The 14,159-nt window shown below is 44.5% G+C and overlaps 2 protein-coding genes across 4 annotated transcripts in view; one reads left to right on the forward strand and one right to left on the reverse strand.

The window, feature by feature from the left end:
* Positions 1-14,159, forward strand: part of Dock1 (dedicator of cytokinesis 1) — a 503,515-nt gene that overhangs the window by 219,980 nt on the left and 269,376 nt on the right. The gene's annotated exons all lie outside the window — the stretch shown is intronic.
* The window catches only part of Insyn2a (inhibitory synaptic factor 2A), a 56,061-nt gene that overhangs the window by 5,396 nt on the left and 36,506 nt on the right, over positions 1-14,159 (reverse strand). The window contains exon 3 of one of the 2 annotated variants that reach the window (XM_021220226.1): positions 11,825-11,896. The exons of the other annotated variant lie outside the window; for it this stretch is intronic. Coding sequence (XP_021075885.1) covers positions 11,825-11,896 — 72 coding nt within the window. The remainder of the gene's footprint in view (positions 1-11,824; positions 11,897-14,159) is intronic. 2 annotated transcript variants of the gene reach the window in all.

Consider the following 14,159-nt stretch of genomic DNA (forward strand, 5'->3'; position numbering starts at 1 on the left):
AAAGAGCCTTTCAGGAGTCTGTGAGATGTGACATTTAGCTAAGCTAATACTGAAACACATCTTCCATGTCAGGGCCAATTCAGCTGTCCCAGGTAGCTTTTCAGCTGTTACAACGGAGCGTGTGGCTAGCACTTGCTAGACTACCATCTCATCCTGGGCACCTGTAATTATTGAATTCCCATTAAGCAACTACATTGGGAATCCTGTCATTAACCAATTTATCACACCGCGGAACCATGTAATCACAGAGTAATCTAATCTGAGTTCTTGTTAAGGAAATGACTCGACTTCTATCTGCTGAGCAGAGTCCTGTTTGTGCTCACCCAGGATGCTGCCATCTGCAGCAGGCTTGGTAGAAGATGGCCACCAAGCCTGGGAGTTCCTGTTGGGACATGCCCACAGTGGGGTTCAGGGACACAGTGACATTGAGCCCTGCCTCTCCTCACTGCCGGCTCTGTGCCTTCCAGGGTACAGTGTTATCTGTCTGGGGATGGTATGCATGTATTAGCCAGCCACGATCTGGATGGGTGAACTCCGGCTGTTAAGTAGCAAAACTGTGTATTCTTTTGCCCATAGCTGTCTGCTAGCAGTTTCTTCTTGTTCAAGTGCACTCTGGGTTCTTTGGGGTCTGAAGTAGATGGCTGAGTGCACAGTGCAGCATTACTAGGTTAAGAAGAATCTGGTTATCTCTGGCTGCCTGAGAGCAAAGGTTTCTTTGATCTTCATGGCCAAATGGCCCCTGCTAGGAACTGAGGTTCTGAAGACTGCAGAACCTTACAGCTGTTCTGTCTCCAGTCCTCCGAGGACAGTCACGTAGAGTTTAGGGAGGCCTGCCTGGCAGAGGGTCAGTAGCGCAGGCTTTGGTCTTTCTCTTAACTCTGGGATGATGACCCCTCATCCGCTTCTGTGTGTAACATGATGGCTGTCGTCCCCTCCTTTCCTTGCCTGCTCCCTGTGGCCATTCCTTTCCCCATCTGGGGTACTCTCTCTGGCTCATTACATGGAATGCCACTTTCCAACTCCCTCTCACCACCCCGGGTACACACAGTCCCTGCAACTTGACGACAAATCCTCATTTTCTATCTTTGAGTCACCTCTTTGGTTTGCATTAAGTTTGGAGAGTTTCGCATTTGCTTTGGTACTGGGAACTGGCCAGTGTTTTCTGGATAAGTGGGCCCTGGCGGCATCAGATAATAGGATGTACCTTGTATTGAATAGAAGAGAAAGACCCAGAGACTCTGTGCTAATAGCTATTGTGCAGGGCATATTATTGAACTCCTCTAAAGCTTTCCTTTCCTTGCCTGCACCTCCATTCTCGTTCTAGAAATCTAAAACAATACCTCCCATTAGGGATGCCCAGTGAGCAGAAGCCCTGTTCACAAGTGTTGCCAAGCCTTGGCTATTCTCTTCTGTGGCTCCTGGTGCTTCATGACTCAAGGATGGGAAGTCATTCCATTTCTTTAGTTAATCATTTTGTCTTAAAGATAAGTTTTAGTTACGAGAGCTTATAACAATCACTGTTCTGTATATTTCTTGTATATGTGTACATGCATTGATGCCTACATACACATGTTCCTGTACATGTCTGCATGTATATATAGAGGCCTGAGATTAACCTACCACTTCTCATGCGCCATATGCCTTTTGTTATTGCTCTTGCTTGGTGAGTTTTGTTTTGTTTTGTTTGTTAAACAATCTCTTGCTGGCCTGGAACTTGCCACGTAAGGCTAGACTGGCTGGCCTGCTAGCTCCAAGAATTTGCCTGTCTTCTTAGCACTGGGATTTTAAGCATTTGCAGGATGCCTGTGGGCCTTTTTGTTTTTATGTGTGTTCTGAGGTTAGGCTCAGTTTTGTTCCCATGCTTGCATGGTAAACACTTTATCAACTGCGCTATCTCTCCAGCACAGTCTGTGTATTTCTAAAGACGGAAAATTTGCCCCAGTCTAAATCTCAGGCTGTTCTCCCAGCCCATATCCAAGCTTCTGTTTTCCTTCCTTGGAAAGATACTAAGTTTCTTATGGATGCTTCTCCTGGGCGCTTCCTGGGAGGCAGCAGGACAGTATTCTGGTGCCTCTTTTCTCTCATTTGAACCCCCTGCAAAACTTAGGTTCTGCCAGCTGTTGTCTATACCTCAGTTAAATGGATGCCTCAGGTGATGTCTTTCTCTGCCTCTCAGTCTGAAGCAGGACAGAGCTAAAAGCAGGTGAGTGTGGTCCCCAAGCTCTTGCTTGTTTTCTGAAGTGGGAGACCCCAAATCTTTCATTTCTCCTGCCTGCCGATGCCCTGTGGCCTCTGTTTTTAATTCTCTTTGAGTTAGATCACAGAGTCCCCAGTGCTAACTGTGACTCTGCACATCTTGCTCTGCCACTGTGGATAAATCATCTCACCTTGGGGACCTGAACTCCCTTGGCTGTGAAGTGGTGATTGAGAGTCTTCTGCTCAGAGGGCAATTCCCAAGAGCCAATGCACTAGGAGCACAGGGAGCTCTTAGCCCAGGTCTTTGGATATGATAATGTTTCTGGGTACAGCACCTAGACTGGGTGCGGGTGACTACTGTATGGACATGTCTTATATGGGAAAACACCAGCATTGTCCAGAGGAAGCTTGTGGTAGGGACTGTCCCAGGCTGTGCTCTCTCGTGTGCTAGAGGAATCTAGGCAACCACTTTTCTTTCTCTCTACTCTGTTTATCTACATCTTCAGCCACTTCTCCAGGCAGTAGAAGAGACAAAATCCACAGTAGCCATCTTTTTCCTCTGAGCATTTCCCCATAGAGCATCTAAGGGGCACTCTATATCTTGTCTATACTCCTAGACACACACAGATTCTTCCTGTCTCTTTGCTAGCCAATCCAGTGGCTCTCACACTGCTCCCCTCCCCCCATCCACATATTCTACCACCCCGTTGCAGAACCTTGGCATTTCCCCTTTGCCCTTGAAATAGCTGGGTCTTGTTCTTGCCACCTCCAAAGCTTCCATGCCAAAATGACAAACGCCTGTCTACATCCTGCTCCTGTGTCTAAATTGAGGCTGTGTGTCTCCTGTTCTTTCAGTGGGCTTTCTAGAGGCACTTAGTCTGCCTACTCATAGGTCATACACAATACCCTGGTGTGCCATGATCTGGCCAAGTGTTCTCCATGTCTATCTGGGAATCCACTGAGGCACACTCACACCACATTGAGTCACTCTTTCACCTCGGGTCAGCCAGTGCTGGCCTCTCAGAGCACCCCCCCCCCTTTATTTACCGAGTCACAATAAACTGAACTGAACTGAATCTCCTCCCTTCCAAACTCACAGAGCTGCACTACCCAGCCTGTGTTGTTTTACATTTAATGTGTGTTCAATTTGTTGAATTCTGTCTATTGTGTACTATATAATATGTATATAGCATATGGCTGTATTTTTATCTCTTATCTCTATATAATATATATTGACCTATATGAAGATATGGACCTCACTCCCATCAAGTGTTGATGGTTTATAATTATTAGCTTTTTTTTTGTTGTTTTTTTTTCGAGACAGGGTTTCTCTGTATAACCTTGGCTGTCCTGGAACTCACTTTGTAGACCAGGCTGGCCTCGAACTCAGAAATCCACCTGCCTCTGCCTCCCAAGTACTGGGATTAAAGGCGTGCGCCACCACACCCGGCAGTTATTAGCTTTTTAATTTTTAGATGTAGATTTGCTATCCTTCCCCCAGCACTGTTTCATGTATCCTGTATCTGTTTATAGCAGTCCTATAAGGCTTCAAAACACCAGACATAGTTGCCTATCCAGTAATATTCAATCATTGAGACTATAAAGATATTTGCTATGAGAAAGGCATTATGAGTATAGTTTTTAAATACCCATTGGTTGTAGCTACAAATTAAAATACATAGTATCCAAAGCTGGTTGAAGAGTGATCTTTTCCTTGGCCTTTGGGATATGCTTGTCTGAGGCCCCAGCCTGTCCATCTTACCTGCCATACCAGGTCTTATGGGAGTGCCCAAGTGAAAGGGAAGGTCAGGCTAGGCACAGCCCTCAGGGAGCCCTGCTCTGGCCACAGGACTGCAGAAGTAAACTGAAGACACTTTGGTGAGCTCTACCTGTCATTGCTTCTCCAAAGCAGGCAGGAATGTGGCCAGCTGACTATGAGATTGTCATATGAGTACTTAGCATGTCTCATGTCATCCTAGGAGAACTTGCCAAGATCATCTATTGTAATTAGAAGGAGTCAATCATTTATTAAATGTAGCCAGTCACACATTGCCATTCTAGCCTCAATGGCAAGTGTGGCTTTCTCTCTTTGGGGTGTAATTGCAGTGAATTCCAGAGAATGCCCGACTTTCATCCTATCTGAGATCTACTCTAGCACGCCCCATGCCCCAGGTTGCAGGACTTGGTTATAATCGGAATCCTCCCCTCACCTGCCCTTACCATTCTGGATGCCTCTCTGCTGCTCTGCTCAGATAGGGACTTCCTGGATACTCCTGGGAGTGAGTTAAGCAGCCTGCTTCTGAGTGCTCGGCAGGCTCTGTTCCTTTGGCCTTGGCCAAAGGGGGGGCTGCTGAGAGGGCCTGGGGACCACCGTACTCAAAAATCACTGAAACCTTCCCAGAGAATGTTTTGTGACCCAACTCAGGAAATAGGGGCAAATCTGAATCCTGTATTTAAGCCCTAGAAAATCCCCTTATTCACCTAACACCACAGGGCATCAGTTTCCTTATGAAACTGACTGACGACTTCTCTCCTTGGTGCTAATTTGGACTTCAGAAAAAGGATCTCTAACTTTCACCCCTTGATTTAACCAAAGGCCAGGGCTGTGGATGCTCTGGGGTCTTCTGCCGTGAATAAAATATAAGTCATTGCTTTGCCAACAAGATGTGGGGATGTGGGCAGCTTTTACTCTGTGCCATTGTTAGCTTCACAGTGTTTCCAGAAGGGAAGCAAGGTGTTTCTGAAGGTTTGAAAAATCCTTACATTCTGGGGGTGGGGGGCAAGAGATAGTGTATTTTTAGATTCTAAAAGAATACTGAGAGAGATTGGATTATTAGCTTTGGGAATTTTCAAGAAGAATTTTGAGGCCTGTCAAAGCTATTCTTTTCCCCTGACTTAATTTATTTTATTAAAAAAGTATAGTTCCTTTATGCTGGAATAACATTGTGTGAGGTATTATCTAAGGGTTCCTTTCCATCACCGTCCCCACCCCCCGTCCCCCGATCCCACTTAAACAGTGTGAGTTAGAATACAGCTATGCATGTTAGATGGGAGGCACATTTTCCCCATCTCGGTTCAGACTGCTAAAGAACTCAATATGCACAAGAGGAGTAATTGAAGTGGCGCTGGAAAGGGTATTTCCACTAAGAGATAATCGTCGGGTGACATGGGCTGCAGTGACACTGCTGCTCCATGCGGGTCTGGAGATAGCCTCAGACTGGCATTGGCTCCGCATACAAATGCAATTACCTCTCTCTACAATAAGACTTCATTAGCTATGCTGTGCCCTGCTCCCTCACCCTGACTAGCTCCTTTCAGCACATCACTGGGCACCAGTGAACAATCCTCCTTCCTCGTGTATCTCCATGTCTTTCCATCCATATATTTTGTGGGCTCAATGGTATGTGGTAAATGTGATATAAGAAAGGGCAGTCATGGTCTCTTTGTATACCTTACTCAGTCTAATCATTTGAGGATGTTTCCTTCATCTTTCCTAAACCCAGCCATCATTTTGGGTAAGGACATGTATCCTTATGGTGTTTCCTTCTTGGGAGTCATGTACTTGGAAAGTCCTCAGTTGCTTCCAGGGAGCCATCTTTATTAGAGATGCTCTGGTACCTGCCAGTTCCTAACTCACCAGCAGAGGGAGCTCTAGAAAACATAGCCAAGCCACCTTCGCACCCCTACTCCCCATTGTCTGGCATCCCTCCATGGTGTCCTGTCTCTCCCTTACCTGCTCCGTGTCAGATGATGAGATTGTGACACCTTACAGGACAACTTACAAGTTCTCCCCACAGTAAGGCTGGGTAGGCTGGGGTCACCTGAGGCCACTTTTATGGTGGCCTTGATAACTATAAAAATGAAGCAGGAGTAGGCAGTTCTTCGTGAAGTCTGTTCTAACCCTGCTCAAGAAGAACTTCCTGTCTGGAAACAATACTCCTTAATTAATCTGTGTCAACATTATTACTATCCCTTACATCTCATTGGAATCCCCCAAAGCCTTTGAATCAAGCCTGGCTCACTGTTATTTTCATTAAAAGATACACATTAGAATTCACCCCCTTTCCTTTCTCTGTTATTTTGTGAATTAACCAGTTCAGTAAAAGAGGGAAGGGGCGGATTTGCTAATGGTCTCTTTCATTGTTCCCTTTGAAACCAAATCTGAGCACAAGGTGAATCACTGGAGGTGACATCAGATTAGTTTGATGGCAGCATTGCTGGGATAGGCTGCAGACAAAGACTTTGCCATTTATCCTTAAAACATTTCTAAACTAATTAAAGCACATTTTGACAGGAAGTGGGGATGATACGGCAGAAAAGTTTTACTTAAAGGAAAGTCCAACTCGAATCTCTTTTAATCTTTCTCCATGCAGAACCTCCCCCCGTCATTTGAGTATCTCAGTTGGTCCAGGTCACAATCAAAGGGGTGTCATTTTAGGGGAAAAAGTGATCGTGTCAAGCGGCTCAGCATTTTCAGTTGTGAAGAGCTAGAACCGTCCGGTGGTGTGTGGCATTGCAGTGAGCTAGTGAGCAGTGGGGACAGTCCTCAGCTGTGGGCTGCCTTGCACATGCACTTGCCGATGTGGAGACAGGATTTTTGATGGAGAGGTGTGCTTTGTATAGCCACATATTCCCCGCCATGCACAGGCCCTGTCTGAGTCCCCAGGCCCTTTCTTGTTTTGTATTTGTAAATAATCAGCTTCTTGGATTTCAGAGTTGGAAAGGGTTTCTTTGTAATTCTGCAGGACTTAAAACGGGATTGAATACCAGCCCACAAGAAAAGGGAACCCAAGCCCTGGACCCCAGGCGCCCAGACCTGAGAGGCTGGCTTTGACATAGCAATGATTGCAGTCTGCCTGGTGCTACTTTCCCCTGAAGCCTTTATTTCCTGAAAGTGCTTCAAGACCTTTCGTCCTTTTGGTATTTTTCTCAAGCCCTGTATATTTCCATGGCAAAATCCTATTTCATAGTGAAGTATGTATTTTCTACCCGTGACAAAGGCACACGTGTATTACAAGGCCAGATCCATCCAAAAGTAGGTAGCTTGGTCTTGAACACAATACCCTTCCTGCCTCCCTAAGCCAACTGCTCCTAGAAGCACAGGGCTTTTTCTGCTTTGTGGAGAAGACAGCTGGGTTTCCAGTGTTTAAATGTGAGACAGATGGGGTCAAGTTCATTGTCCTACAGGGCTCTCTGTCTGCCAACAAGCAGGTATGACAAATTGCAATTTGGGGACATTGGCAGCTTTCATGGACCCCTGTGTCCTTCAGCTTCTAAGATAACCACAGACATGTGGCATTTTAAAAATCTACCAATTTGGAACCTGCTTTAATCTTTCCCAATCCCAGACATGCTCCTAGCAGGGGGAGGCTGAAATTATGATATAGGGATATAGGTCCTCAACTTAAGAATACGGTCCCTTCTCCTTAGTGCAAAAATCAGAGATTGCAAAGACTCTGACCTTGAGTTAAGCTTTTCCCCCTTTCTCAGACTGTTGTCATAGAGACAACCATTTCTGCCTCCCATGTGCATCAGGTTTTGGTATTCAGATGGGACCCTGAGCTGCTGTACCTCATTAACCATCATTGCTCTTCCTTGGGTGATGCTGCCAATACCTACCCAAGGCCACTGCTATTGAGTGGACAAACAGGCTTCCCTCTTTTTCTTTTTGACTCAGAACTTTAGTTGTTCTGCAACTATCTGCTTGCCAAAAAAAATATGTTTTTACTTGTTCCTTGACTTGTTTATGCTCTTTATATTCATCGTTGATATGATGTGATTTGAATATTGTAACATCCAATAAGTTATTCTTGTGTTGAGAAAGAGGTGCACTGTCCCATAAAATGCACAAAAAGAATAGGGGCAGCTCCAGGATACAGCCAGGCTGCTCTGTAGTCTGGTTCAGTCACATGGCATGGCTCCACTTTCAATTCAGAAAAGGAGCCATGACTCCTGGAAGGTAACTTGAAATTCTTTTTGGAGATACCTACATTTAGAGGAAATGCTCAGGTTTTACTGCAAAAGACTGACCACACCCTAAATCATATAGGTGTGAGATTTCAATGTTTATAATTTAAATTGAAATGACATACTTATGCCAGGTATGTAAGAGTTGTTCTGGTTTTCCCCAAGGCAGAGGGTTTTTAGTTAACAAAAATGTTTACCTTTTTTTTTTTTTTTTTTTTTTTTTTTTTTTTTGTCTTGAACGCCTATTCCTGTGAACCTCAAGAAACTGTTGTCGAATTTCAGACATTGTGAGAGTAACTGTTGCGTTTTATCTCTAGTAAAGGATAACCGGAGCTGGGTGTGGAGGCCCACACCCTTAGTCTCAGCATTTAGCAAGCAGAAGCACCTGGATCCCTGATAGTTCAAGGTCAGCCTAGTACATCATGAGTTCTAGGACGGCGAGGGCTATATAGTGAGACCCTGTCTCAAAACCAAACCAAATGAAGGGTGACAACAACTTCAGGGTGAGAGCTGGATGAGCTCTGTGTGTTCTACTTGATAGGAACTGTCATGCCTTATTGAGCATGCGATGAGGACTTTCAGGACTCAGTGAAAGAAGGCCTTGAGGAACTGGGGAAGCGTGGACTGGCCTGGAGTTAACATGCAGGAGGTTCTACAACTTGCTCACTAAGCCAAAGTAGCTCCCGTGTGCAACACATCTGGGGAGTTGAAATGTGGTTTGCTTTCAGATTACTCTGAATGGTATAATTTTCAACTACTTTTCTGGAAGAGAGAGGGGGACCCCACTCTTCCTCCCACCCCATCCTCTGCTAATGCTTTGGCATTGGTTCAGGATCTGATGGAGTCTGGGAGGCACTAAAAAGCCTCTTCTCTGTCCTTTTTGTGAAAATGCATCCCGCCAAACCCTGTTGTTAATGCCAAGGTCCCCAGGAGTTGACTCGCACCCACTGGTTGATGCAGTGGGACGAGGGGGGTCATCAGGCCAAGGTCCCCAGGAGTTGACTCGCACCCACTGGTTTATGCAGTGGGACGAGGGGGGTCATCAGGGCTCTGACTCTCTTCTTCATGAGTCTTCCTCAGAAGATGAGGAGGACCCTCATCTTCTTCTAATGTCTGGACACTTACTGGTGTTTTGCATGAGAAACCTTTGGTTAATGTATTTGGGTTTCTGTAGAATGCTGATTGAGCCAATTCAATACTCTAGGCTAATTTCCCCCACAGACAAATTCTTATCCTCCTCTGACTCATTAAAAATCACCTTTAATATCACTTTTTATACAAGTTACCCCTGGATTTAGAGCTAAATTTATTTAAATTATTTTCAGTTACCTTGGACAGTGTGCGAATAAATTCTTTTTTCAGTCACCCATAAAATGTTAAATAGTTTTAGCCTGAACATGCTCACCCCATGAACTTTCCCCAGAAATCTTTTCCATTTCAGACTTCTCACATTAGGTGACTGGATGAACTCTGGCCCTGGAAGAGTGTTACTTCCCAGGGAAGAATTGCCTAATATACTTGCAGGCTCTAACTGTATTCATGTCATTAGTTAAAACTGGAATGTCCCGACTAAAGCCCCCTCACTGTTGATTCAAAGCTCTTATCCACAGTGTTCATGTTGTGCCAACATCCTACTTGGTGTGCTCATCGGAAAGATGCTCCCTCTGAGTTGAAACGAGGAGTTCTAGATAGAAAAGCCATTGTGTGGTCCTTGGTGTTTTCCCTTCACATGGACAGCAACCAAGAACAATCAAGAGCTTCATGCGCTGGCTGTGGTTGCCAGGGGCTTCCTGGCTCCTTCCCTGTTGCCCATGCCTTAGGCTTTAACTTATGCCTCTTACTGAACCGTGGCATAGGATGTTTGCAACATGGTGGCCTTCTCAGCCCCACCTCTACTGATGCTTTGGTCCCAGTGACTTTATTTCCATGGGCTTTTCTATGCATTACAGGACATCAGCGGCATCCCTGGTGTCTGCTGCTCATCAGATGCCTGTCATGCATACCTAGCTGTGACCAGTGTATCCCTTCAGACTCTACTCACCATCCTGTAGGAGTCAGAATCATTGGGGTCATTCAGAGTCTATGTCTAGCTGTGGTTTCTTCTGATAGCTCTCTCACAAAATGTCCACGGGACCCAGCTCCACTTTTAGAGAACTGACACCCTATCTGGGATGCTCAGCTTGGGTTACAGCCATAAGCATATGGCTGATGGGTATGAGCCCAAGCCCAAGTTGCCTGAAGCCTTCCCACACTGTCCAGGTTTGACCTTTTTATACAGTGCTAGTGATGTTTGGTTCCCCCCCCTTTTTTTTTTAAACAGGGGAGCAAGGAGGACTCTAGATTTTTAGGCGTATTTAGCTACTAAGTTACTACTAACTTTTTTGATAATTTTATATCATACTGAAACTTTTTTCTAAAAAAAAAGATACACAGATAGCCATTGGTGTAAGATAAAATGATAACCATCAGTAGATACAAATCAAAACCACAATGAGACATTGCCTCAGTTCATAAGGACAACACTATTGTTAAATGTTGGCCAGGATATAGGAAAAGGATGTGTGCAACCATGACCACTATGGTGGTGCTGTTGGTGGGAATGTGCATGGCCACACCTCTGTGGAGAGGCTGCTGGTGGGAATGTGCATGGTCACACCTCTGTGGAGATGCTGTTGGTAGGAATATGCATGGTCACACCTCTGTGGAAATGCTGTTGGTGGGAATATGCATGATCACACCTCTATGGAGAACCCTACTAGGTGCACTCAGGAAACTAGAATTGCCACCATAAGGGCTACACCAATAGAAATGATATCAGTGTATCTCAGAGATATCTACATTCACCATTGCCACACACTTCACACCAGCCAAGGCATGAGATCCCTCTTGGCACTTGACTTAAGTCTTCATATTTAAAATGAACTAACCCATAACACCTGTCACTGTGGCCACAATTTGTAAAACTTTCACGTCCCCCTCCCCCCAATTAGTTTTGACCATGCCTTAAAATCTTAAAATTACTGTCAAGGACCTAAATATAACTTTTGACTATTGAAGATTTCTGACCTATGCTAGTAGGTGTCAATTATTACAATGTTTAAATCATAACCAAAAACCACATGGCAAACAGCTGTAGTTTCCTGAGAGTGGATCATGTCACGGGACCATAGACCATGTAAGTTCCCTGAAAAATACCTGTACATACTGTGCATAGAGCTGGACCTATCCCATACAGTGTGGACTCAGGCCTTTGATCTATACCATCCAAAGGGCTTATGCTTTACTGTTTTGCCAGAGCGCAGTTCTGTGCTCAAGACAATAGATTCCAAGGGAGCAAGCCATCAAAATGATACTTGTTCCTGAGACCACAAAGGTGCATTTACAAGATAAATGTGTTTATGCTCTCCTTCATTCTGGGGTTGTGTACCTGGGGTTGAGAGCTGGGGGTTGGACAGAAGGATGTTGTGTAGATATAACCTAGAATTATGGTCAAGGAAGGAAGGATTTTTCTTTTCTTTTCTTTCTTTCTTTCTTTTTTTTTTTTTTTTTTTTTTGAGGGAATCTTCCCAGCATGGCCCCCCAATCATTCTTGCCATTGCAATTGTGGGTAAATAGCATTTGTCACTCAGAATAACAAAGTGGGAAGAGAATGTTAACATACCTATAGATAATACATGCACTGTTCCTGCACGTGTCACAATTAGCTGTGTCTTGCCCCGTCCGATATGAAAGCCTACAAGATAAGAACAGGAGAGTGTTACAGTCAGTGGCTGAGGGTGGGGGGTCAGCCGCTGGCCTCACAGAGCAGAAGCCTCAATTCAGACACCTTCCAGATATGAGATGCTTGTGATCATAGGAACTGACGCCTATGTGTTTACCACTCTGCTTCTGTCTCTGCCTTTATGGTACCAGCCAGTACACGTCTACAGCCAAGATGTCACTGAAATTAAATTTAGAATGTGAACATACGCTCCTGGATGGAGTGTGTAATCTGATTGCGTTATAAGCATGGGGAGTGGAATGTTTCAAAGTAACTTTATGTTTATTGTATTTAAAAAAAAAAAATCTTCCAGGAGAAAACCATGGGTTTGGAGGCTGACAACTGCCTGGTTTTATGACCTTCTTCCTGTTCTGCTAGAGCAGGAGTTGACATACATGGACTCTGGGTCAAATCCTAACCCCAACCTACATTTGTCTAGCATGCCCAGGATGGATTTTACATCGTTAAATGCTTGAAGAAGTATCCAAAGAATACAGTCTATAACATGATTAAACTATGTATGTCTCCAAAGGTTTTATTCTGACCATAAATATTGTGATCTAATACATAAATTAATATGCACATAATTTCCTTGGGTTTGTTTTTGCCCTATAAATCCTAGACTATTTCCTCCCTGGGACTGTAGAAAAAAACAGCTGCTGTTGTCTTTGAATGTATCTCTCTCATTGGCAAGATGTCGGATGTGCTCTCTGGCTGTGTTATCTGAAAGTAATGACCTAGTAAGGACAGAACATGGCAGACCTCAGCTCACTCTAGAGACCAAGCAGGTTTTTGAGGGACAGGGGTGTCTCTCTGTATGTGTGTGTGTGTGTGTGTGTGTGTGTGTGTGAGAGAGAGAGAGAGAGAGAGAGAGAGAGAGAGAGAGAGAGAGAGAGAGAATGATTCTGATTCTTTCATAATAAAATAACTAAACTGTATTTTTCTGTAGTATTATACTGAAACATGCTTTGCTTTAATGGGGAGGCTCTTCATTTTCTTAACCAGGTCAGGGTTGCCTAGAATTTATAACTCGAACCATTCAACATCCCAAATTGTTTTCTGTGGTGCTTTATACTCCCTCCCAACTACCTTCGTTGGACTTTCTGGTCGTTCTAAGACACATGCATACTTTATTCTAAATATCATTTGCACCAGGGGTCAAACATGAACAACTGAATCTGTCCAGTTGATGATGAGAGAAGCTTTGCCATCTGGATTGGTTTCTGACCACCTCAGGGACAGATTTGCATAGATAGCATCTCCCAGCAAGGCAACCATGTGTACAGTGGCTGTGTCAACACCAGCCTCTGTTTGTGTCACCTTTTTCTGCTGTGTACACTGAGTGTGTATGCATTGTGAGTTTCAAATTGAAAATAACATTTGTTTCCTCATTTATATTTTGTGTTCTGTAAACATCTGACAAAAGCATTGGCCGCTCAGTGCTGACTTTGTCTCTGTGGACTCGGTAAATACAGGCATGACTTTGAGTTCAGTTCAGTTTATTTGAGTTTGGTGGAGTTTATTTGTTAATCAAGTGACCATATTCTGCTCCCAAGTGTTGCCGAACATTTCCTGTGGTGAATTGCATTGAAAGAGAGTTAGAATCACAATACTACTGTGTTAATGATTGTCTCTCTGCTACACTGGGTACCTTTGGACACCCATATCTGGCCTTCCCACCTGGGCCTCATATGCTCCCTTGACTCTTCCTCATGTATGACTATTTCCTGTTCTTAGCTCTTTTTCCCAAATGGTAAACCCCAAGGATATAACTGTCTCCTTGTTCCATCCTAGCCAGAGCCCCTCCACCCTCTTGGGCATGTACAGTGCCCTTCTCCATCCTCCTGAGTATGCACAGAGCCACTCTGTTTTCAGTATCCTCATTTGAGCTTGGCCCTCACCTTGTCCTTGACCATAGCCCCTATACAGTGAGAAGCTGTACTTGAGCCCACATCGGTGCCTTGACATCCTAACAATGTCTGTCCATTCTGATGTCCTCTCAATCTGCTAAGCTGGGTTTCCCAGAAGTGCTGCTATCCTAATGGGTATGTACAATAGACCAGTAGTACACCAACCAGTAAGCTTTTTTGTGCTAGTCACATCCAAACTCTAGGTTCTTATAGAAGGCTTCTGTGTCCTGAAACCATTGTCTGGGACCATCATTGCTACACTTCAAGCTTCTAGAATCTTCTTGCCATAGGTCACTACAACCTCTACCACACCTGATCAGCATCAC

This window comes from Mus pahari, chromosome 1 (genome assembly GCF_900095145.1).
Source record: "Mus pahari chromosome 1, PAHARI_EIJ_v1.1, whole genome shotgun sequence".
In the NCBI taxonomy this organism is placed as follows: Eukaryota; Metazoa; Chordata; class Mammalia; order Rodentia; family Muridae; genus Mus; species Mus pahari.